Here is a 22,055-nt window from a genome sequence, read left to right on the forward strand (position 1 = left end):
CGGGTGATGGGGTCCACGGCTTGTGGACGACGGGTGATTGGGCCCACGGCCTGTGGACGACTGGTGATGGGGTCCACAGCCTGTGACGACGGGTGATTGGGTCCACAGCCTGTGGACGACGGATGATGTGGTCCACGGCTTGTGGACGACGGGTGATTGGGCCCACGGCCTGTGGACGACTGGTGATGGGGGGGGGGTTCCACGGCTTGTGGACGACGGATGATTGGGCCCACGTCCTGTGGACGACGGGTGATGGGGTCCACAGCCTGTGGACGACGGGTGATGGGGTCCACGGCCTGTGGACGACGGGTGATGGGGTCCACGGCTTGTGGGCGACGGGTTATGTGGTCCAGGACCTGTGGACGAACCGGTCCGGTCGTCACCTGGGTTCGTCGTCCACGACTGCGCATGACTGCGTGATTGGGTGTAATCAATCAATAGTGGCATGCCTTCTTGAATGTTGACGAGACGAGCTGGAATTTACGACGGAGTTCTCCGGAATCGGTGCGCATTTCTCTGGGATCAGGAGTGACACCCCTCAGGCGGTTTCACTCGGACTTAAGTTCTGTGGTGACGCCTGATGGGTTCACGCAACCTTAGCACGGAACTGTGAACCATTAATTCAGCTGTCTAGTCGGCAGGGCGGCGTATCTCGTCGGCTTATGTCCTCGTCTTTCTTCCTCTATGTGGTGTGATTTCCTTGGAATGGAACGCCACGTGCGCGCCACCGCTTTGATTCGTGACGTGAGTAATCCGGCTGGCGTGAAGCGACCGGCTTGTTTTGCTGCTCACTACCGAGCGTCTGTCGGCCAGCTCAGAGCGAGTATTTTCGACCTCGCCGGCGAAATACCGGCACTTCGGGCGCGCGTGCCGGTGATGAATCGCTGCCTGGAAGGCGGCCCACTCACCGGCGGAGTGATGACTAGGCGCCGCCCTGGAGCAGGCGCTTAAGTGGCGGGATCGCGGCTTGACGCGGCCGCCTCAGCGTTCCTGCGGCGAGCGCTGGGGCCAAGGTCGCTGGAACGGACTGGGCTGCTGGGCCGGCGGTGACCGATGAGATGGGGGGCAGATGTGGTCTTGGGCCTGAAAAGACTCGGGGACTCGGCCGGCCTAACGCTCGGCGCTTGCGCGCTCCGCTCAGCCGTCAGGTGGGGAGGGCGTCTCGAGCCCAGCCGGCCGACGTGTCCTGTCATGTGGATGACGCACGTGGCTCGGGGACGCTCCGATCGCATGACGGCTTCGAGACGGCGCGCGTGGCAGCCGGCGACCGGCGCTGACGGCGAGCGGTCGCCTGTCACCACCCGACGCCGCCGGCGGCGCGGCCGGTGTCGCCGAGCGTCGCCCGCCGTCGGCCGGTGACGCGGGTCGGGTCCAATGGGCGTCATCGGCCGCCGCGCGGTCACGGAGCCCAGCTGGCGTCGGCGCTGCCCTGAATCACCTCTGTTTACCTGGGTCGGCGCCGGCGGCGGCGGCGCCACGACCCGCTGCGTCCGACGGACGTCCGGCCGACGCTGGGGACGGCCGGGCCGCTCGCTCGCTCGCCGCCCCCCGGCGCTATTTTTACTGGCGGCGTGGTTGGCGGATGACGCGGCCCAGCCCGCGCGGCCGCCGCCGGCCGCCCGCCGTTGAAGCATCGGGAAGTCCGCCGCCACGGCGGGCGGCGCTGCGCGCCGGCGCCGGCGCCGCCGCTGCGGCAGTAGCCGGGCGCGGTCGGTGGCGGCAGCAGGCGGGGCGGGACGAGACAGAACGGGACGGGCCGGGCCGGCGCGCGCGCCAAGTGTCGAGATGGAGCGCGACGGGCGCCGCCGCCGCGAGCGGCACCGCGAGGCGGACGAGCGGCGCGCCGCCGCCTCAGCCGTCTCGCTCTCCTCCTCCAGCATGGCTATCAAGCTGTGGAAGTGCTACCAGAGCCGGGTGTCGTCAGGTGCGTGCAGCAGATTTGTGGGGCCGGCGGTCGGCGCGGCGGCGCGGAGCCGGACGTCAAGGGCGGGAGCTCCGACCGTCGGCCCGCTGGGCCGCCGGTGGCGGTCGTGGACGCTGTTTGTCAGCTGATCTGACATCGGTGGCGAGCAGATACGGTGATGTGGGCCGTACTCTAACGCTTACCGTGTGTTGGCAGCTGGGTTGTAAGATCCGTGTGAACTAGTGAATGTCAGCTGAACGTGAACTCAAGCGATTCATGAGTGGCAAAGTCATCACCTTTCTTTTGGTTGAAAAAGGTCATGGTTAAGCGAAGCACGTCATGTTCGCACACTTGTGACTATGGGCGGATGATATACATGTGATCATGGTATATCTGGGGGGGGGGGCTTTATGCCCCCCCCCCCCCTCCTGCCCACCTGCGTCCTATCCTTGGTGGTTGTATCACCGTCGTAATGTAAAGCTCAAATTACACCAGAAAAGTGGTTAGAATTACTGAAGTACGACGAATATCTGTGTTTGGCAAAGAGCGTGTCCTCGGTCCTGCCATGAATTTCGTGAAGTCCCTTCCTTGCGTGAGATGGGATGGCATCAACAAGGTCTACGTGCTGCACAGTGGCTCAATACGTCGGTGCTGGCAGTTGTATTTTTAGCAAAAAAGTGTCATTGCCATCAGGAAGATTGTATGAAGAGAGGTGTAGGGTATCAAGGCCGCTCGTTTTCCAGTCATTGAATGCATTCTGTGTTAAGTCTGGGAAGTCGCGTGTTAGCCCAATGGTCTGTCTACCTGTGTCAAACGCTGGTTCTAACGGCGGTCAGCTGATTATTATGGGCCCGAGGAAACGGCTCAATCGATGCCCAAAGCTGTGGGGCGGCCTCTGTGCCGCTTTGTGTCCAGCGCTGGTCGTCTTGCACTGTCATCTCGTCAGACTCAGATAGCGTCGGCGTGACCAGGGAAAGCTGGCGCCGATTGCTGTTGCTTTGGGTCCGTCGCTGGCCGTCTTACACTGTCATCTCGTCAGACTCAGATAGCGTCGGCGTGACCAGGGCAAACTGGCGCCGACTGCTATTGCCACACACGGCAGAGACGGCCGGCGCCGGAGCGCGGCGCGGCGGTGTCCAGCCTCCACCGCTCGCCCGCCCCCAGGGGTGGTCGGCACATTACGGCTAACCGCTCTGGGGGGCCCGCTATGAAGCCGGCCGTTGTCTGGTCGGGGCTGGGTCAGCGTGAGCTGTCTCGTGCTGACTGCTCTCCTGTCCGGGGGAGCGCGGCGGCCGACACACGGACGACTGCTGGCTGGTGCGGCCGTCCTCTGTCAGCCTCTGGCTGTCAGTAGCTGCTCTCCTGTCCGGGGGAGCGCGGCGGCCGACACACGGACAACTGCTGGCTGATGTGGCCGTCCTCTGTCAGCCTCTGGCTGCCAGTAGCTGCTCTCCTGTCCGGGGGAGCGCGGCGGCCGACACACGGACGACTGCTGGCTGATGTGGCCGTCCCCTGTCAGCCTCGGGCTGCCGGTGGCTGCTCTCCCTGTCCGGGCGAGCGCGGCGGCCGACACACGGACAAATGCTGGCTGATGTGGCCGTCCTCTGTCAGCCTCCGGCTGCCAGTGGCGGAGACTGGCCGGCGGGCGGCGCCGTGGCCGGCCGGTCGCGCCCGCCTCGCCACCACGGACGGGGCCGGGCGGGCGCTCTCGGACGGCGGCCCGGCTCCAGCGCGGCGGCGGACACGTCGGGACGTGCCTGCCCGCCTGCGTTCTGTCCTCGAGGCGCGGCGGGCTGACTGTCACGGCGCCGGGGTCAGGTCACGGGCGGACGTGGGGCGGTCAGTGGTCCGGCCGTGCGGCGACAGTGGACGTTTTAGGGAGCGTGAGTCACCGGCGTGGGGTGGGCTTCCCACCGCTGCGGTTCGTGTTAATGAGCGGCGCGGTCACCTGGCCGATGCTTCCGGACGTGCTGGCTGACGTCATTGCGGCAGATCGACGTATTGAGCGTGTGGCGGATAACGACGGCTCGGGGACGTAGCATGTCCTGGTTCAGATCCACCGTCATCGACCGCTGCCGGGAGCGGCGGCGTCCTCCGGCACACGGCCGCGGCGCGGCGAGGCAGCCTGAGCTCGACCCCCGCAGGCGAAAACAGCGGCATTACGCCGGCGGACGCGTGAACGGAGTGCTCCACATTTGTATGGGGTACGTACTGAACTAGCCATCTTGAAGATCATTTGGTGCAGTTCACAGTTCTGCTGGTCTTAGGACCTACACCCTTCAGTTTGTGAGCTACATGTCCGCGAGGATGTGCATAACATAGCAACGTCTTTCCAAATGCTGCCATTCCACTGGCCTTGTGGCGATGAAGGACCAATAAAGGTATGATTGTACAGTCGTTCATATCCGTTTTCGTGAGCATAATTTCCAGATATAACGGCCGTCAATTGGCTCCCAATTAGTGTTGTGAAGGTACGATGACGCGGTCAAACGATCACGTATTGAAGAGCACGCGTACTGCATAGAGAGATTGCGTTGTCGATAGTGGTCTTTTCCACTTCAAAGTATACCGTCAGTTATAAAATGAGCGTATTTTGTCGTATCTGGTGCTGGCTTCAAGATCTTTAGATGTGTAGCGTTCCGTTTAACCAAAAAATGATGATAATTGATCGGTGAGCTGCAACAGTAATTTTGTTGTAGACCAATCATGAATTACATCGTTGCAGACTTAGGTTAAAAGAAAAACTGGAATTCTAGGACGGCCCGGGCCTCCCAAAAGATCTACGTAGTTACACCCCGCATGAGGTCGTTCGGGCCGAAACGGGTCAGGTACAAAACTAAGCTGTTCAGGAATTTTGATGCTTACTTACAATCATTGATCTCCTATCCTCCCTCCCCCCCTTCCCCTATTCTCCCGGTTATTTGGTAGCATCATCATAACGGCGCTGAGTCCAGTGATGGTGACAGCAGCGCTGGCGAGCAGACCGTGGTGCTGGTGAGGATCAAATTCCAGGCATGGGACCGGCCGTCAACGGCTAGCCAATCCCACACAGCGTGGGACCGGCCGTCAGCGGCCAGCCAATCCCGCACAGTGTGGGGACCGGCCGTCAGCGGCTAGCCAATGCCGCACAGTGTGGGGCCGGCCGCCAGCGGCTAGCCAATCCCACACAGTGTGGGGCCGGCCGTCAGCGGCTAGCCAATCCCGCGCAGTGTGGGGCCGGCCGTCAGCGGCTAGCCAATCCCGCACAGTGTGGGGCTGGCCGTCAGCGGCTAGCCAATATCAGACAGCGTGGGACCGGCCGTCAGCGGCTAGCCAATATCAGACAGCGTGGGACCGGCCGTCAGCGGCTAGCCAATGGCGTGTCATAACAAGGGGCGGGATAGGGCAGGCCTTGCTGCAGGTCGGATGGTCACGCAGTTGTGCGGCTTATAAAGACCTTTCGAAGCCATTGCGCTTGGCTTTGTGAAAATGTTGTGAAATGATATTCAGCGCAGTTAAGCTCGGCGTAGCAAGGGCCTTGTGAACACCATTCGAGCGCATGTCTGCTGACGACGCGTTGATGTTCAGCGTGCACCGGTTGTGGACGCGCTCACTGTCCTGGAGTAGCGGCTCAGTGGTCCCAGCATGTACAGCACCCACTCTGCGTCTGGGAGGAGCAGTCATTCCCGCTGGCGGTGTGCGTGCCGTCAGCAGTGCCCGCAGCAGCGCCCGCACCGCTCCCGTGCCGGTCTCGCCGCACGCGAGCGCCGTGGCCCGTGTCGTCGGCCTTGGCCGCCGGCCCGCGCTGACGTGCCTGCCCCGCTCTCGCTCGCCAGGAGGCCGGCCGGATGACGACTTCGTGTTCGACGACATCTTCGAGATGATCGACGCGGACCTGCAGCCCGTCAAGCCGGACTTGAAGTGCTCCGACTCGATACGAGTGTTTGAGAACCACAAGAAGGTGAGCGACGCGCCGAGTCGGACCCGACAGAGGTGGGCCGGCGCCTCCGGGAGCCTCCGGAGAGGACTCTCCCGCCGGAGGGCGGTCCGTGTGTGGGAGACGCATGTGACGAGTGTTTGAGAACCGCCGGTGGGCTAAGTGGGAACGGCGGGAGGTTGAGGGCAAAGAGCTATAGACGCGAGAGGGCTGGCCGCCGTTAATTAGAGGAAACGGGCCCGAGCGTGAGACGGTGGTCACCGCTAACCAGCATGACCGCCTGCGCGGCGTAGACCGAGCGGGGCGCTGCCAAGCCTCGCTCGCTGGTGTTCAGTCAGCCATCACGATGGCAGAGTCCCCCCCCCGCCCCTTCAGTGAGTAATTGACGTCATGTAAATGATCCTTAAATCTCGGCCGATAGAGGCAGATACCAAGGGAAACCAAGATACCGAGATAACAGTGGTAGCAATGGCTGGTTTGTACGTAGAATAGAGGAAGTTCATAGATGGGTTATTGCTGGGCCGCTTCCATTCGAGATATGAGCAGGGTTAATACGTGCCTAGGTGAATCCTGAATCATGTTTCCTTTTGGTGAATCATGAGCAAACGGCGTCAGCGGTTGATCAATGCATTGGAAATCCCACAGCTTTTATTAGTAGGAACGTTTGAGTTGTCGTGAGAAAGAGAACCTTCCATAAGTTTATTAGGTGGAAGTCCATTACTATGATGTTCGCGCTAATTCAGAACAACTGCTTGAAGTTGTCTGGCCTTGAGTTTGGCTTGACCATGTTCTCGACAGAATGGATTGCCTCACAATTAATTACGCCTCAGAAAATGTGGCTTCAGTACCGCAAATTCTCAAATGTGTTCGGTTGACAAATGGTCATTATAAACAAAACGACACGACGTTGTAATTTTGTAGAGACACCTGTTATGATGACACCTAGATGACACCTGTTATGGGTTTCGTAACTTGTGACATTGTTCACTTTCAGTCGATTGCTGGCGCATCTACGGTTCGGAAGGACCTGTTAGCAAAGTCAGAACTTGGGGCACTGCTCACGTATCAGGGTTGTGAGATCCATGTGAACCTTTTGTAAAGAATTCAGACTGGTTCTCATGGGTTTGTTCGTCCCTGGTCCGATCAAAATAGTCTGCCATACATACAGCACCTCCTGATTTCACTGCGGTCATTGAACCCATGTTGTTCGTTGGAGGTCACCATCAGTGAGAAGTTGACAGTGGGATCCAAGGCCTTATTGTTCTGAAGATCAAATTATGTTTTCTAAAGGAAGTCTGACGAAGATTCAGACACCTCTGCACCCAGGAGGTTGTGAGATCCATTTTGCCTTGGGTATGCCGTGTGCGTGTGTACAAAAAGTACTCGAGCATCGGTCGAGGCCCTCTGACACCAGTGAGGTGATTGGCTGGTGACATTCGCCTGTGGCGAGTGTTCTGCCGATGCATCGCAGATACTTGAACTTTTTCAATATGTAACGTGCAGATTTACAAACGAAGGCTCATGTTACAGGTATGCTTGAGTGTTCGCGCACACTGGTATGTTTGCTTGCTTGTCTGAAACTGACGCTGCCAGGTTTGCGTCCTGTTCTCACCAGCCTTGGATCCTGGCAGCAAAATCCTGATATTGCCTGTTAAGTTTTGTAACCGCTGCATCCGCCCAAATAGTCCAGTTAATGTCACGTCCTCACCAACTCCGGTTGCGGGGATCTGACTAGAAAAAGACCGACATGAACCGGTGAAGTTGGTTGCCACGGTATTAGAGTGCAGGATACGTGAAGGCCAGGACGGGGCGCTCAAGCTGGAGGTTGCACCAGGTTTGAAGACGACTCGGTCGGCCCGCAGCATCGCTCGTAATAAGCCCTTAAGCATGGCTGTTTGGCTCGTGCCGTGTCAAAGGAACGGCGCTTTGTTTGTGTTGGAACCACATCGTTGTTAAGTTCCATGTCTACAAGGTTCTCAGTAGATCAAGCACTAATAAGATCAGCAACGCTGATAGCTGAACCGAATCATGCTCCTACCTTCGAATTTCAATAACTTCGATGGCGGGCCCCCGAGCGCCGCGCGCACCGCACCGCCTGGACTCCCCAGCGCCGTTTCCGCGTTGCCGTTGCGTAAATACAATATTTCTGCGTACCAAGAGCTGTACAAAATGTACGGGACCAAAGAAAACCATTCGTCATGTTTAAGGCAGGACAACCATAACCTAACTGCGAACCATAAAAATATTTACTAAACATAAACCATATTTACCATAACTATATTTACCATATAAACCATATTAACTGCGAACCATACTATAAACCATAACTATAACTATAAACTATACTATATAAACCATACTATAACTATAAACCATATTTACTGCGAACCATAAAAATGTACCGGGACAAGGTAGCAAGAATCCATGAAATTTGATCCTCGACGCCAACGGGACCATGGGTTGCAGGGGGATTGGGTGGGGAATGTAAGGCAAAATGAGATCATGGCAGCTAAATAAAAGCTCACTATATGGCACCCATATATGGCATGGAACATGGATGCCAATGAGATGCTGGGTTGAAGGGGATGTAGGGTGGGGAGGTTAGGTTAGGTTAGGTTAGGTTAGGTTAGGTTAGGTTAGGTTAGGTTAGGTTAGGTTAGGTTAGGTTAGGTTAGGTTAGGTTAGGTTAGGTTAGGTTAGGTAGGTTAGGTTAGGTTAGGTTAGGTTAGGTTAGGTTAGGTTAGGTTAGGTTAGGTTAGGTTAGGTTAGGTTAGGTTAGGGCGCTCGGGAGCTCGCTATCGTATTTATTAAAATTCGAGGGTAGGAGCATGATTCTATCTGTTTTGAAATTATTTACGGTATGTTCCGCGTTAAACACGACGAATGGTTTACCTTGGTCCCGTACATTTTGTAGAGTTCTTGGTAAGCAGAAATATTGTATTTACGCAACGGCAACGCAGAAACGGCGCTGGGGAGTCCAGGCGGTGCGGTGCGCGCGGCGCTCGGGAGCTCGCCATCGAAGTTATTGAAATTCGCATTATGTCGTGTACAGAAATAGAACATTTCAAGACCAAAATATGTTTTGTCATCTCCCCTTTGTCAGGTGGTGCAGCTTGTCCGCCGGATGTTTCCGAACGGATAGCCGCAGTATGGCAAATGTAGGATCCAGCTGAGGTTGAAACCTTCTGCGGGACCCGGTTTCCGTCCGCTGCTATGTCTGACGGATTTAAGACCTTGTTAACGCTTGCTATTTCAGAGAGGCTTCGGGAGCCCTTTATGTTTTGTTCTGGAAATGCATGGGAACCACCTAATGCAGGATGTGTAAACTCTTCTAGTGCTGATGTTACCTCTCCTGAGACATTTCAAAGACGGTATCTTCCAAAGGCCACGCGTGAGACGTCTGTGCCCAGGTCATGCGGGTGGCATTCCGCGTTCAGGTTCACGATGAGGCTCTGTATGGAAGATGTGTTGTAAAGGACTGACCGGCGTACTCCGCGGTATCTTATGCAGCACGGTGGTACGATTATTTAAATCATATTTAGTCATGTCATACGATTTCAAGTTTTGTCTGGAAAAGCTTGTAGGGAACGGTTTTTTCCGATTCTTTAATGGTTTGACAGATCTCAATTTATATTCCGCGTTTTCTGGTGCAGCTTGGCAAACCCTATCTAGCGACGTCTGTCTCGTCGTCGCACCATGCCCAGTCCTTTGGATAATAGGCAGGGGCTCGCGCACAAAAGGTTCGCCCTTATAACTTGCTTCGGCATGGTACGCCTACTGGTGGGTTGCTATCGCTCATTATCTGGGTCTGCCGAGGGCTATATAACATCGCTTTTATCACATTCGTGACGCATATGTGGGCCCTCTGAACTGATGTGAACCATCAAGTCACCAGAAAATACCAAAATTCACCAAGTGAACCTTTTGACCCTGTTTGAGCCGTGCGTGGCACATGACTCGCGCTAATGTTGGCCGACTGTAACTGGACTCAGTGACATGCGGCGTATTCTACGCCGCTATCGGTAGAAGACCGCCCGTCCGGCGGGACTCGTCTGGGTGGCCAGAATGTGGCACTCGTCGATTTGTGACGCATTCTGGGTTCTGTATGCAACGCATCGCATGATCCATGGTTCTGTTGTGTATTGAGGTGTAGCGTTAAATAATGGAGATCAGTGTCGCACCTGACGAATGAGCGCCATATTAGTCCACCGGGCTGTTAAATCACTGGTCAACACGACCGACAGATACCGTCGGTTACGTGATGTTTATCTGAGGTCGAGATCAACACAGGTCATGTTTTCGAAATCGCCGAGCGAATTTGCCCTTGTTCAGCACATCAGTGACATCGTCACACGAAGAATGGTAATACGCGTCGTCGCTGACGTAATGCTCACCTGATGACTAGTCCACGCCAGTTCATTCTTTGAAAATTTCCGCACAATGCCAGGTGCTGTACGGCGCACCAGTGTCATCGTCCCAGGAAGGGTGTTGTGCAGGATATCATTTGTAGAGGATGAGGTGAACGTCGTCACGCACCGGCTTCAGCGGCGTCAGCTACTGTGGTGGTCATATGACAGCCCAGGGGCCGTGGCGCAACCGAAAACATCGTATCGGAGCGCGGGGCTGTACCCAGCCGGCCAACACGCCTGTCGTGCAAGGTCCTCCAAGGACAAGGTGGAAGGCGGAAGTGCGCGTTCAAATCGGTGACGAGGGGACGCTTAGACACATGTTAATGTAGGGGTGAGGGAGGGGGGTTATCTGATGACCTGGGACTCTGGATGTTCAAGTGAAAATCCCATTCGTAATAAACCTGCATAATCGGGGGGGGGGGGGGAGGAGGGTGGTCACGGAGATTTGGGGAATAACCGCCTGATGCCTGGGCGCCAGCATAACCGCCACTATCACGCCACCACGGATGCCGAGCGCCGGGCGCCGAGTAATTCAATCCGCCGGATCGCTGACTTCATATTTTGTAGTCATGCACTGTCCTTGGTCCATTATTTTCATCCGAAATCATTTATTTGCAACCACAGCATCAGGGCGGGAGATCATGAAATCGGCTCACACTCGCCGTCACACCTTGTATGGATCACGCCGAACAACCCGAACAAGCGACCGGACGGGAGTCTAAAATACTTCTCAATCGGATCGCCATCACTCACAGAGTTGATCCGTGTTAAGCGAGCGCAGGTGTCAGTCGCGGCCTAGCACGTCTGCGGCGTTCGGCCGGCGCTTGCAGCTACTGAAACACGTGGACTTGGCATTTGCTCCTTCATAATGAGATCAAATGGGGGGGGGGGGGCGGGAGGGGGGCAGTGGCATCCCTTTTCGATTGTCCCGTGAGTTGTGTAATTGCTGTGGGGACCGGCGACAGGCGGCATCGTACGCTTTATTGCGGACTGGCCGTTTGGGCCCGCCAACGGTCTGGTCACCGTTGTGTTTGGTCCAGCCGCTGCCTGACGCGCTGCCTCTGCTGTTACAGCTGACCAAGGACTACCTGAAGCTACAGACGGAGGTGACGCTCCTCTCTACCAAGAAGAAGCAGCTGGAGGAGCGGCTCAACCGGACGGCGGCGGGCCGCGATAATCGCGACACCGCCAAATACGTCTCCGAGCTAGTGCAGCTGCAGGACGAGAACGTGAGTGACGGCGTCGCAGATGGCGGGTGGCGGCGGCGCCGTCCTCCTCTCGGGGCCTCTGGGGCGGGTCTTGCGGCAGGCCGGCGACCGCCTGTGCAGTGGCCGGCCGACCGATGTCGGTACGCAGTGGACGCGTCGCCGTTCTTCCGTTCAGGTGGTGGGCGCGGGCTGTGTCCGTGAGCGGGTGGGTGAGCCTGCCGTGGCGGCTGCGCGGTGCGCTGTCTTCGAGGCTGGCTGGGGCCCACTGTCGCCTCCATGTCACCGCCCCGTCGCGGCCACAGCCCCAGGACGTGCTGCCGGATGTTGCCTCGCTCCGCTGGCCGTGCTCACGACTGAGTGACGTGTCGTGTGGCGTTTGTTTGTGTTCCCTGTCCGTTCCGCGCCTAGCCGGCGGCGGCCGTGCGTAACCCCTGCGTCCGGCCTTTGACTGACGTCGGCCGTGAGTGAACCCCGCGTCCCACTCCTGACCGGCGTCGGCCGGGGGTGAACCCCGCGTCCCACTCCTGACCGGCGTCGGCCGTGAGTGACCTCTGCGCCCAACCCCTGACCGTCGGCGGCCGTGGGTGACCCCGGGGTCGCCGTCTGCCGCGCCTGACCAGCCGCGTTTGCCGCAGGAGAGTCTGCGAAAGCTGCACAAGACGCTGATGGCGGAGCGGGTGGCGCTGACGCGGCCGCCGCAGCAGCCGCCGCTCACAGACGACTGGGTCCTCTCTGACTGACGGCTGCGACCCCGGCCCCGGCCCGGCCGCCGCCGGCTGGGCGCGCACCTCAGCGTTGTCGGCACGCACCGGCGTGTGTATCACGCGCCTTCCGCCCGTGAGCAGTGGCACTTCTCTGGTCGAGCTTTTGTCCACTAATGTGCCTGGCGCCGGGCGGTTTGTTTGGTGTCTTGCGAATGCTTTCTAACCTTCGTGCTGTACCGGTTTTCCGCCCTGTTTCCGTATTGTTTGTTTTACCTGTGAGCCCGCTGCCGCGGTAGCAGCTCGACTCCTCCGCACTGAGAACCCCATGCGCTGATGATTATGTACTGTGATACCGTATATTGGAAAATACAAGATGCGATACATGCATATATGTATATATCGATAGATCGCCTTTCTCGTTTGATTGCGCACGCGGTCCGTGGAAGCATGCCTGGTGGACTCAGAGGGTGCTCCGCAGAAACGAACGGTCGTCCGCGGGCTCGAGGGTTGATGTTACGAAGCTCTGACGGTCCGGGGATGAATATTCTATGCCCAAATTCCTCGCCAGACTATTGGTCTGGCCAATCGGCGAAAGCCGACAATTTTTCAACCGATTGCCAGATATCTGCTTCGTTGGTATCGTTTATCGCTCATAAACCACGCTGCGGTGCCAATGCCCAAGACGTCCGTACCCATCGGCATTCCTCAGAACGACTAATGGACACCACCTCACTGGGCCGGCGTGTGAGCGGTGAGATCTGGGTCCGGGCCAGACCCGGCCCGCTGTTAGCGGCGTCCAGCCGTGCCGCCGTGACTCACCGACACCCGAGAACAGGCCGGAGGTGGCACCGCGGCGGTGGTGTCCGGTGGCCGCCGCAGCCGGCGTGTCGGGTACACCCCACACGGCCTCAGGTCGCCTGTTGCTCCGAGACGACCGTGCACTGGTGAGTGAGCTGCCGCCGCCGCCGCCTCCGTCGGGCCGCCACATGGCGCCGGTGACCGGTCAAACGCCGGCTCCCGCGAACACAGCCGGCATCCTCCGGCCGGCCGGAGCAGCAGCTGAGCGCGGAGAGCGCAGCAGACGCGGCCCGAGAGCTGCCCGCCCGCCCGGGGTACATCTGGCACCAGTGCGCCCCGGTCACGCCCCTCTCCCTCATCCCACACCGCCTCCCCGGCCTCCCCTCTCCCGCTCCCGCCTGGGGCGCCGCTCACGCCGCCGCCGCCTCAGCGGGCGCGGCTTCACACCTCGTCGCGTATCACCACGCCGAACATGTCTGGCAGCAGGCGGCCCTGGCCACCGGGCGGCACCTGCTGGCGGGGCGGCGCCGTCAGCAGGCCGCCGTCCTCGTACAGGTACGGCAGCCGCAGCACCCAGTAGGCGGCGGGGCTCAGCTCGACGCCGCCAGCGCCGCCCGGCACGAACACGGCGCCGTCTGGTGGCGTCGGCTGCACGCGCGGCTCCAGCGTCACGCGCACTGACGACTTCGGCGTCACCACGTGCACGCGCATCAGCTGTCCCACGAACGGCTTCAGCTTCTGACTGCCGGAGCACGAAGGCGGCAGGTTTGTCACAGGGAGCACAGGGCGAAGACGGCAGGGGCGTCGATCCACACTTACAGCTGTGTCACGTTCTGGAACATTTGAAACAAGACAATTCATGTGCAGTGGCTCAATCCCAGTTCCATGTTCAGGGCAAAGCGATATCAATCATTTACCACTTATATCGATGAATCCGCGAAGACCCCATTTAGAATTTTAAAAAAACCGAATATACTGTCGCAACCAGTGCCTCCAGCTCACTGCCACCTTCTCAGCCGACGGCCCGGCCAGCCACCAGACCACCCACCTGCAGGGGCAGTTGAAGTAGAGCGGCATGTCGCTGTTGGCCACGGTCGCCGCGCCGTCCTTGACCTGCGCTGACCCCATGACCTTCATGATCCGGTCCGGGGCGGCCATCATGAATCGGTGACCTCGGGGACACTCGTACTCCACGCCGATGAATATCTTCGCGTAGATGTCGTACGTCTCTGTAAAAAAACAACAGCCGAATGGCTCTTCGTCTGGAGCCTCAGTGTGATGCAAATCATGCAATGACACGCCTCGCGTGTCTCTCTCTGAACGCTCAAAACTGGCTGAAAAGTGGCATGAGCATTTCAAAAGATAGATATTTACACACAAATTCGTGGGAGTACTTTGAAAGACGCCATTCCACACCCTGCACGTGCGCATTTACCCGTACTACGAACGTGTTCACATGTCACTCGGCGCATACTCAGATAAAGACATCCCAGGAATATCCTGAGAAACACTGAAAAGCGTTCATAACACAATGCTGAAGAAACGGAAGATGGCACCACCAGTTCGCGTCCATAGAAGACGCACCAGCCAGGAGCGAGCGAAACGCTGGTGCTTGACCAATGCGATGAGAATCAAGCCAAGCGTTTGTTTAAACACATCTGAATGACTGGTGGTTACAACTGCGGACGAGAGGAGCAAATCATCGTTGACCATACGGAACGAACCTTTCTTTTTGATGTAACGTTTGCCAGTGTCTTGCTTTTCCGTCTTCATTCTTAGCTCCCAAGGTAGCAGGTAGTTGGAGCCCTGCGGACAGAAACACTTTCGAGTTATATATGCTTCCGGGTAGAGGGCTAACACGAGCGTTAAAGATTCATGTTGCGAAGATGTACGCACGCCAGGCCTGACTGCCCGGCAGACAAGGAGGGTAACGGTATGACACCGAGCACTGATGTGCGGCAATAATCCCAGGATGCATCACTGATTCGTACAAATGACGCTGGTGATGGGAAATGACATAAAAATTGTAGCCTTTCGTCACCACCTCACCTGAAGAAATCCTTGCAAGCCCACAGAGTGGGAGTACAGCGACGACTGTCCCAAACACACCAAACTGAAGCTTGGGTATTCGGGCAGCAGGTGGCGCGGAGTGGCCGTCGTTATCATGCCGTCCAGGTACTCTTCGGTGGAGGGCTGTACTTCCGGCTGCTTTTTCCCCTCTGCCAAATCAAGAACCAATACGACCTTCACCTTTCCTTCAATCTGACCGACAAAACACCGACTTAAATATCCAGTGTCTGCTTCGGGGGCCCAAGTGTGAGGCTTAAATATTTTCACGGCGGGATAATCCACAAATCGTTTCACCGAGACTTCAACACCCTGCCAGGCAAAGAGATGATTTTTTTCTTTGATCTTCAGCTTTTATATCTTCGCCCTGAATTTAGAGCTGGTTATGTCAAAACCTACAAGACAAAACTGTTTTGGGAAAATGCAAAAGGACACGGCACCGATTCACTCCATTCCGAAAATCGCTCGGATCCTGCCTGCGGGGATTACTGTACCCAGCACTTGCCAACAACACGCGGCCAGATCTCCAGGGGACAGGCGCGGCTGAGGCCGGCCGTGACCCGACCAGCCGCCGTACCTTTCTTGACTGCCAAGGTGACGTCAGAGGGACTGCCGCCGCTCTTCTCCGGCTCCTCCGCCTCGCCCTGGCCTGGCGGCGAGCCGGTCCCGGTCAGTCAGACGGCGGCACTCCCCGGTGCCGCAGCAGAGGCCGGCCGAAGCGGCCCGGCACAGCGGCCGCCGCCCCGGCCCGACACAAACACACCACCACGCAGACCGGGTCGGCGCTGGACACCAAACAGGACCGCACAACACGACCGACCAGACGGAACGGCAGACCGCAGGGGGGAATAGGAAGGGGAAGGAGCCGGGCCGCACCGGACCTGGGAGCGCGCCTCCTGACGGCGGCGAGGAGGGCCCGGGTGTGACCGTCTGCCGACCCGGCAGGCCTCCAGTCACGTCAGCTTAGACTGGCCGGTACAGAATATCGTCGCGCTTTCATACGCGCAGTCATAAACCGGCTTTAGCGGAGCCCCCTCCCAACCACCCCCTTACCCCTCCCTCCTCTCTCCTCTCTCCCTTTTCCTCCATCCTACCTCATCCCTCCTCCCCCACATGGTTCCCCATCCATACACGCATCGGGCCCTTGAAGCAGTACGGACGCGCTGGGCCGGGGGTCCAGCCAACGAAGATCATCTGCGCCGCGCCAGGGACCAGCGTCCACACGTACTGAGTCCGAGCCCGAAGGTGGGCGAGATGCTGCCCTCCTCCTCGTCTGGCGATGGGGCCGCGGAGGCGGCCGGGCCGCCGGCCGACGTCGACACCACCGTCGCCGCCCTGATGGCGGCGGGATATCAGAGGTCAGCACAGACACCGCCGGCGGCGGGGCGGTCTCAGCGACACGACCCGGCCAAGAGGCGACGTCGCGGCGCGTCCCGCCGGATACAACACGGCAAGTACACGCGCAGGCAGGCGTGACGTTATAGCATGGTCCTACACGGGGACGTGCCAAAACGGTCATGGCCCTAGTGGCCCCAGTCTGAAGCGCCCGCTATCGCGGCAAATGTCCCGACACGTCTGCAGATATCACGAATCGTGACTTCTACTTCTTCGGAGCGCTCCACGGCTGAGACATTACACGACTCAGACCGACCCTGAGCGGCCGCGGCTCACGCTGAGCCACACGTCCACACCGAGGGAACACCCTGCGGAGCGTGCGCCGGGTAACGGCGCGAACACCACGCCGAATAGCACCGCGCGAACGCCACTGAGTCTGGCTTCCCCATCCGACCTATTCCTTCCCTACGCCAAGCACACTCCGGCCGCTCCAGCTACAACTGCACGCCTCTGCTGCCGTCCCAGCGACGGCGATGGAGGCCGGGCACCGCAGGCGGTCCGGACCGGCGCGCGGTGCGATGCGCTCCCGCCCGCCCAGCCCCCCTGCAGCGGCCGAGCAGAGCGGCACCGCCACCCCTCACCTGGCCTTGGTGTCGCCCGGCCGGAACACGGGAAACTCATGCTGCTGCAGCGCGCCGCAGCAGCCATCCGCCTGGCTCACGTAGAACTCGTAGTTGGCCTTGCGCACCTGCGGAGCCGGCCAGAGATCAGTGGACCGGCGCGGCGGCGCGATGACCGTCCGGGACAGACGCACAGGTAGAAAGTCCTGGTGGCTGGCGCGGAGCGAATGAGGATGTAAACCTCAGCTGGCGGGTGAACACGGTGGCGGCCAGTGATATACCGACCACACGGGAAGCGGCACCAGGTTGGGCCACTCCTACGACGCTAGGATCATCGCAACCGGGTCGCCCCCGACGCAGACTGATCACAAACGTGTCATGACTGCCCCCGGCTGACTGAGAACGGGTAACAGCACCGCCGCCAACTGACTGAGAACGGGTCGTCGCGCTGTCGCTGGCGCCGGCCGCAGTTGCAGGTGGCGAGGTAGCGCACGCCAGAGCAGTGCTCCATCTCCGGCCGCCTGTCGGGACAAGGCGGGACCGGTCAGCCGACATCGACAGGGGGGGGGGGGGGGGGACCGGTCAGTCGACATCGACAGGGCGGGAACGGTCAGTCGACACCGACAAGGCGGGACAGGACGGCCGACACCGACAAGGCGGGACCGGTCAGCCGACACCGACAGGGCGGGACCGGTCAGCCGACACCGATAGGGTGGGACCGGTCAGTCGACACCGACAGGGTCACACGCCTGGCTCTTCAATTCCGTTCGAGATAAAGTAGGGTTTAGTGAATGCACCAAGCGTATTTCTTCTATTCCTCTCTCAGAGCACAGCGGGGAGCATTTCAGATAACGGGTCTTAACTTAAAGTGTGCGCCATGGTAAAACAAACTTGGGACAAATTCGTGAACTTTTGACAGACAGGCACAGCTTCTATCGCCAATTAATTCCATCAGAATGCGACAAGGTGACCCAAAGCTTCAGACTTTCACCTTTTACCACATCAAGTGGACAGCTTCTTATGCTCTGACACTGACTCGAGACAACCCGCCCAACTTTATAAACATCCACTTCCATGGGTCCAGGTCATCCATCGCGCGATGGGGGGGGGGGGGGGGCGGGCAGCGACGCACTCGCGAACATCCGCCCAGCTGTTTCAGCCAGGCGAGCGCGATCTCACCGGTGCCGTGCTGCAGTCAGGTGTGTCACACCCACCTGTGGCCCTCCTCGTCCGGCTCCGGCTCCGGCTCCGGCTGGCCCGCCAGCCGGTGCACGGGGTTGATGCAGGGGTTGCCGGTGAGGCTGAGCGCCTCGCAGATCTGGCGCCCCCTGCGCCACAGCTTGTCACAGTCGGCCTCCAGCTGGGCCAGGTACTGGCCGCGGGAGGGACCGCGCGCGTGCGCCCGGAACACCGCCGTCGCGTGCAGCAGCTGCCGGTCAGCGGCGACATTGATCAGCCGACCCCGCAGACGGGGCCGCCGGCGCCAGCCTGGTCACGACAGAGGGCCCCGCCGGCACCAGCCTGGCGTTCCAGCCTGGTCACGACAGAGGGCCCCGCGGCACCAGCCTGGTCACGGTCACCAGCCGGTCCGACAGAGGCCCTGCCGGCAGCCTGGCGACCAGCCTGTCAGACGAGGGCCGCCGCACCAGCCTGGCGCGCTCGTGCCAGCCTGGTCGCGACAGAGGGCCCCGCCGACACCAGCCTGGTCGCGACAGAGGGTCTCGCCGGCACCAGCCTGGTCACGACAGAGGGCCCTGCCGGCACCAGCCTGGCGTACCAGCCTGGTCGCGACAGAGGGCCCCGCCGGCACCAGCCTGGCGTGCCAGCCTGGTCACGACAGAGGGCCCCGCCGGCACAGCCTGGTCGCGACAGAGCCCCGCCGGCAACCAGCCTGGTCACGACAGAGGGCCCCGCCGGCACCAGCCTGGCGTGCCAGCCTGGTCACGACAGAGGGCCCCGCCGGCACTAGCCTGGCGTGCCAGCCTGGTCACGACAGAGGGCCCCGCCGGCACCAGCCTGGTCGCGACAGAGAGCCCCGCCGGCACCAGCCTGGTCACGACAGAGGGCCCCGCCGGCACTAGCCTGGCGTGCCAGCCTGGTCACGACAGAGGGCCCCGCCGGCACCAGCCTGGCGTGCCAGCCTGGTCACGACAGCAACACACTCGTAAACTTCGGTCGCCCCGAGTAAAATTAATGAGCTCTGGCTCCTTGATATTCTGCTGACCCCGTGGCTCTATATAACACGTTCAGAGCTGAGGCTAGATCTTGAGCGCGCAATTCAAAAATCATAAAAGTTCCGCCGCGACGTCTCAATAAAGCCATAGCAGCACCGGGATCGACGTGCCACTGAGAGCAGGCCAGGTTGAACCCACAGCACAGACCATGTCTGCGTGGCTTGTTCGTCTGGTTCTGACCTAACCTTGACCTGCCTTCTGTCACCAGACATGCACACTACCGATTGGAGGGTCAGACAGCGGAGCAGCGGGCAGGAGAGGATATGTCTGTCCCGGGACAGACCAAGCACTAACAGCGGACGTCTCGCCGGCCGGACACTGCGGCCGGCTCCCGCGGCTGCTTCCCGGGGCACCTGCTGGGGTGTGATGGCCCAGCCCGTGTTAGTGACGGCTTCAACCCGGCGCTGATGGCGCTGGCTGCCCGCCGACACGTCCCCGGCGCCAGGATCCAGTGCAGTCAGCCGGCGGCAGCGGTCACGACCCGGCACCGACGTCCAGGCGCCGAGGACAGCGCTCGACGCCGAAGGTCGGCCCGCTTCAGGTCATGTCAGCCTCACGTCGGGCTCACAGCCTCCCTTGTCTGGACCCCGAGAGCCCAGTGGCCATGTATCAGCACCCTGCACCCCACCCCCACTTACCCCTCTCACTCCGGGACGGTCGCCGCCAATGCGGACAGTCAGTCCACCCAGATGCCAAACGAAAACACCACGGGTCAAATATCCTTTTTTAGCTCCAGCGTTGCACCGGGGTCGCCTTAAGCCTGCCCCGGCTTCGCGCCCAGATTCCACTCCGTTTTCTGATCCCAGTACTCTGCATATCCCCCGGGCAGCCGACTTCCACCTATCGATCTTGCTACTGCATCCGATCCGTCGTCAAGTCGACGGTGGCCGACGCCCCGTCGGCCTGGAAACAGCGTATGCATCACCGACGCCGCTGTGCACACGATGGCCGTGACTATCCGGGGCACCAAACACCGGCGGCCAGCCACTCGGCGCGCGCCGCGGGCACGCAGACGCGCGGCGGCCGGCGTCGGAAAGCGCGCGCGCTGTTTGATCGGCAAACAACCCGCCGATATGCCGGTCACGCGCGGTCAAAGGCACGCCCGGCAGCTGAGTTCGACTCGTCCGCCGCAGTCACTCGTGAAAAGGCATCAATCCTCGCCTACGTCTCTGTCATGCCTGCAGGCCCTTTTCACACCGCTCTTTTGGCACAGTGCCACGCGTGCCGCTCCGTCCTGTCTCAACCAGCTGCGAAGCGGACGGCCTGACGCCGGTGACCTTGAACGCCGGTGGTCGCCAGGTGGCAGTGTCGTCGGTGGGCGGGCCCAGCACGTCAAGGCTGGGAGTGCTGCCGCCGCGCCGCCACAGAGCCTCCCGGTTACCGCAGGCCGTGCGGAGCGCCGCGCCGGGACGCCCGCAGCCATGAAGATCGTCGTACTGGGAGCCAGCGGCCAGACGGGCCAGTGCGTGGTGACGCAGGCGCTCGAGCAGGGCCACAGCGTCACCGCCATCGTGCGCAACCCCGACAAGATCAAGCAGAAGCACGACAACCTCAGCGTGGTGAAGGCCGACATCTTTTCGGCGGAGGAGCTGACGGCCGCATTCCAGGGCCACGAGGCCGTCGTGTCGGCGCTCGGCTTCTCCCGCTCCGACAACCCGGTCACCGGCTACACCGAATCGATGAAGGCGGTGGCGGCGGCGATGCGCGCCGCCCAGCTGCAGCGGCTGGTCGTCATGACCGCCTTCTACACGGACATCACGTCCGCCCAGGGGCGCGGCTTCCTCGTCAACTGGATCCTGATCCCGCTCATCAAGCGCGTGCTGACCAACATGCGCGAGATGGAGGAGTGGCTGGCGGCCGAGGCGCAAGACCTGCGCTGGACCGTGGTTCGGCCAGGCGGCCTCTCCAACCGCGCGCTGCTGGCGCAGACGCCGCTGCAGCAGGCCGACGCCCAGTTCGTGGCCGACCCGGCCGCCGCCACCATGATCCCGCGCGCCAACGTCGCCCAGTTCATGCTGGCCCAGCTGCCGGAGGATACCTACACGCGCCAGGTGGTGGCTATCGCGGTGAAGTAGCGCGGCGGGAGCGAGCCCCCGGGCGCGGGCCCCTGGGCGCGGGCCCCGAGCGCGGGCCCCTCGGGCGCGGGCCCCTCCACCGTCCCGGCGCAGAGGCGTGTGCTCTGACCGCGCGAGGCCCGACCGGCCTGGCCGTGGCCGTGAGGGTGCTCCGCAGGGTGGTCGCAGCCCGCAGTCCTGGCCCGCCGCCGCGTGTGACCCGCGCTGTTGCCGTGTCGGGCGGCAGCTGTACCGAGGCTATGGGCGCGTTCCAAGCACGTTGACAATATTCCAGTTGACAAAAACGTGTTGGCTGCGGCGCACTCTGCGACCGTTTGTGTACTCTGGTGTGCAGGGAAATGTTACAGATTTCGCACTATAAAACACGTGATATGCTGTTCTTTCGTATGTATAGATCATGGGTCACCCTGATTATATTTTTCGTGGCAGGGTTTCAATAAAATCACGACGGATGCGCTTAATGAGGCCGCACTTGGCAGACGACCGGTGCGGGTACAACCCGGCGTCGGTTCCATTCGACTCACTCATCTCGTGCGTCGCCTCCCCCCCCCCCCCCCCATCCTCATGAACCGTGGGCGAAAATACGGCAAACGCCTGGACTGACGGTTATCAGCCCTACACGAACCGACCGTGGGCGGAAATACGGCAAACGCTTGGACTGACGGTTACCAGCCCCACACGAACCGACCGTGGGCGAAAATATGGCAAACGCCTGGACTGACGGTTATCAGCCCCACACGAACCGCTAGCGGAAATAAGAAGCCGGTCTGGACAGGTAAGCGCGGT

The 22,055-nt window shown here is 60.3% G+C and overlaps 3 protein-coding genes across 3 annotated transcripts in view; 2 read left to right on the plus strand and 1 right to left on the minus strand.

The window, feature by feature from the left end:
• The first annotated feature begins 1,743 nt into the window (after positions 1–1,743).
• Positions 1,744–12,545, plus strand: LOC119103664 (uncharacterized). The gene is made up of 4 exons (XM_037227282.1): positions 1,744–1,924; positions 5,719–5,843; positions 11,302–11,457; positions 12,072–12,545. The coding sequence occupies exons 1-4, from the start codon at positions 1,786–1,788 to the stop codon at positions 12,174–12,176; spliced, it is 525 nt and encodes a 174-aa protein (XP_037083177.1). The 5' UTR covers positions 1,744–1,785; the 3' UTR covers positions 12,177–12,545.
• An 834-nt stretch (positions 12,546–13,379) lies between these two features.
• LOC119102765 (protein SMG8) overlaps positions 13,380–22,055 on the minus strand; it is a 38,162-nt gene continuing 29,486 nt past the window's right edge. The window contains exons 11-20 of the mRNA XM_037226220.1: positions 18,175–18,389; positions 17,391–17,481; positions 16,982–17,088; positions 16,234–16,340; positions 15,583–15,654; positions 14,988–15,157; positions 14,663–14,744; positions 13,987–14,167; positions 13,467–13,680; positions 13,380–13,430 (exon numbers count right to left, since the gene is read on the minus strand). Coding sequence (XP_037082115.1) covers positions 13,380–13,430; positions 13,467–13,680; positions 13,987–14,167; positions 14,663–14,744; positions 14,988–15,157; positions 15,583–15,654; positions 16,234–16,340; positions 16,982–17,088; positions 17,391–17,481; positions 18,175–18,389 — 1,290 coding nt within the window. The remainder of the gene's footprint in view (positions 13,431–13,466; positions 13,681–13,986; positions 14,168–14,662; positions 14,745–14,987; positions 15,158–15,582; positions 15,655–16,233; positions 16,341–16,981; positions 17,089–17,390; positions 17,482–18,174; positions 18,390–22,055) is intronic.
• Positions 20,565–21,730, plus strand: LOC119103665 (uncharacterized). Its single transcript, XM_037227283.1, has one exon. The coding sequence runs from the start codon at positions 20,616–20,618 to the stop codon at positions 21,267–21,269; it is 654 nt and encodes a 217-aa protein (XP_037083178.1). The 5' UTR covers positions 20,565–20,615; the 3' UTR covers positions 21,270–21,730.

This window comes from Pollicipes pollicipes, unplaced genomic scaffold (assembly GCF_011947565.3).
Source record: "Pollicipes pollicipes isolate AB1234 unplaced genomic scaffold, Ppol_2.1 Scaffold_5724;HRSCAF=6776_pilon_pilon_pilon, whole genome shotgun sequence".
Lineage (NCBI taxonomy): Eukaryota > Metazoa > Arthropoda > Thecostraca > Pollicipedomorpha > Pollicipedidae > Pollicipes > Pollicipes pollicipes.

Excerpts from the sequence above, each read along its gene's own strand:
- LOC119103665 (XM_037227283.1), top strand. The coding sequence starts at position 20,616 with ATGAAGATCGTCGTACTGGGAGCCAGCGGCCAGACGGGCCAGTGCGTG.
- LOC119103664 (XM_037227282.1), top strand. The coding sequence starts at position 1,786 with ATGGAGCGCGACGGGCGCCGCCGCCGCGAGCGGCACCGCGAGGCGGAC. Across the intron at positions 5,844-11,301 it reads TGTTTGAGAACCACAAGAAG|CTGACCAAGGACTACCTGAA; the intron begins GTGAGCGACGCG and ends CTGCTGTTACAG. Across the intron at positions 11,458-12,071 it reads TGCAGCTGCAGGACGAGAAC|GAGAGTCTGCGAAAGCTGCA; the intron begins GTGAGTGACGGC and ends CGTTTGCCGCAG.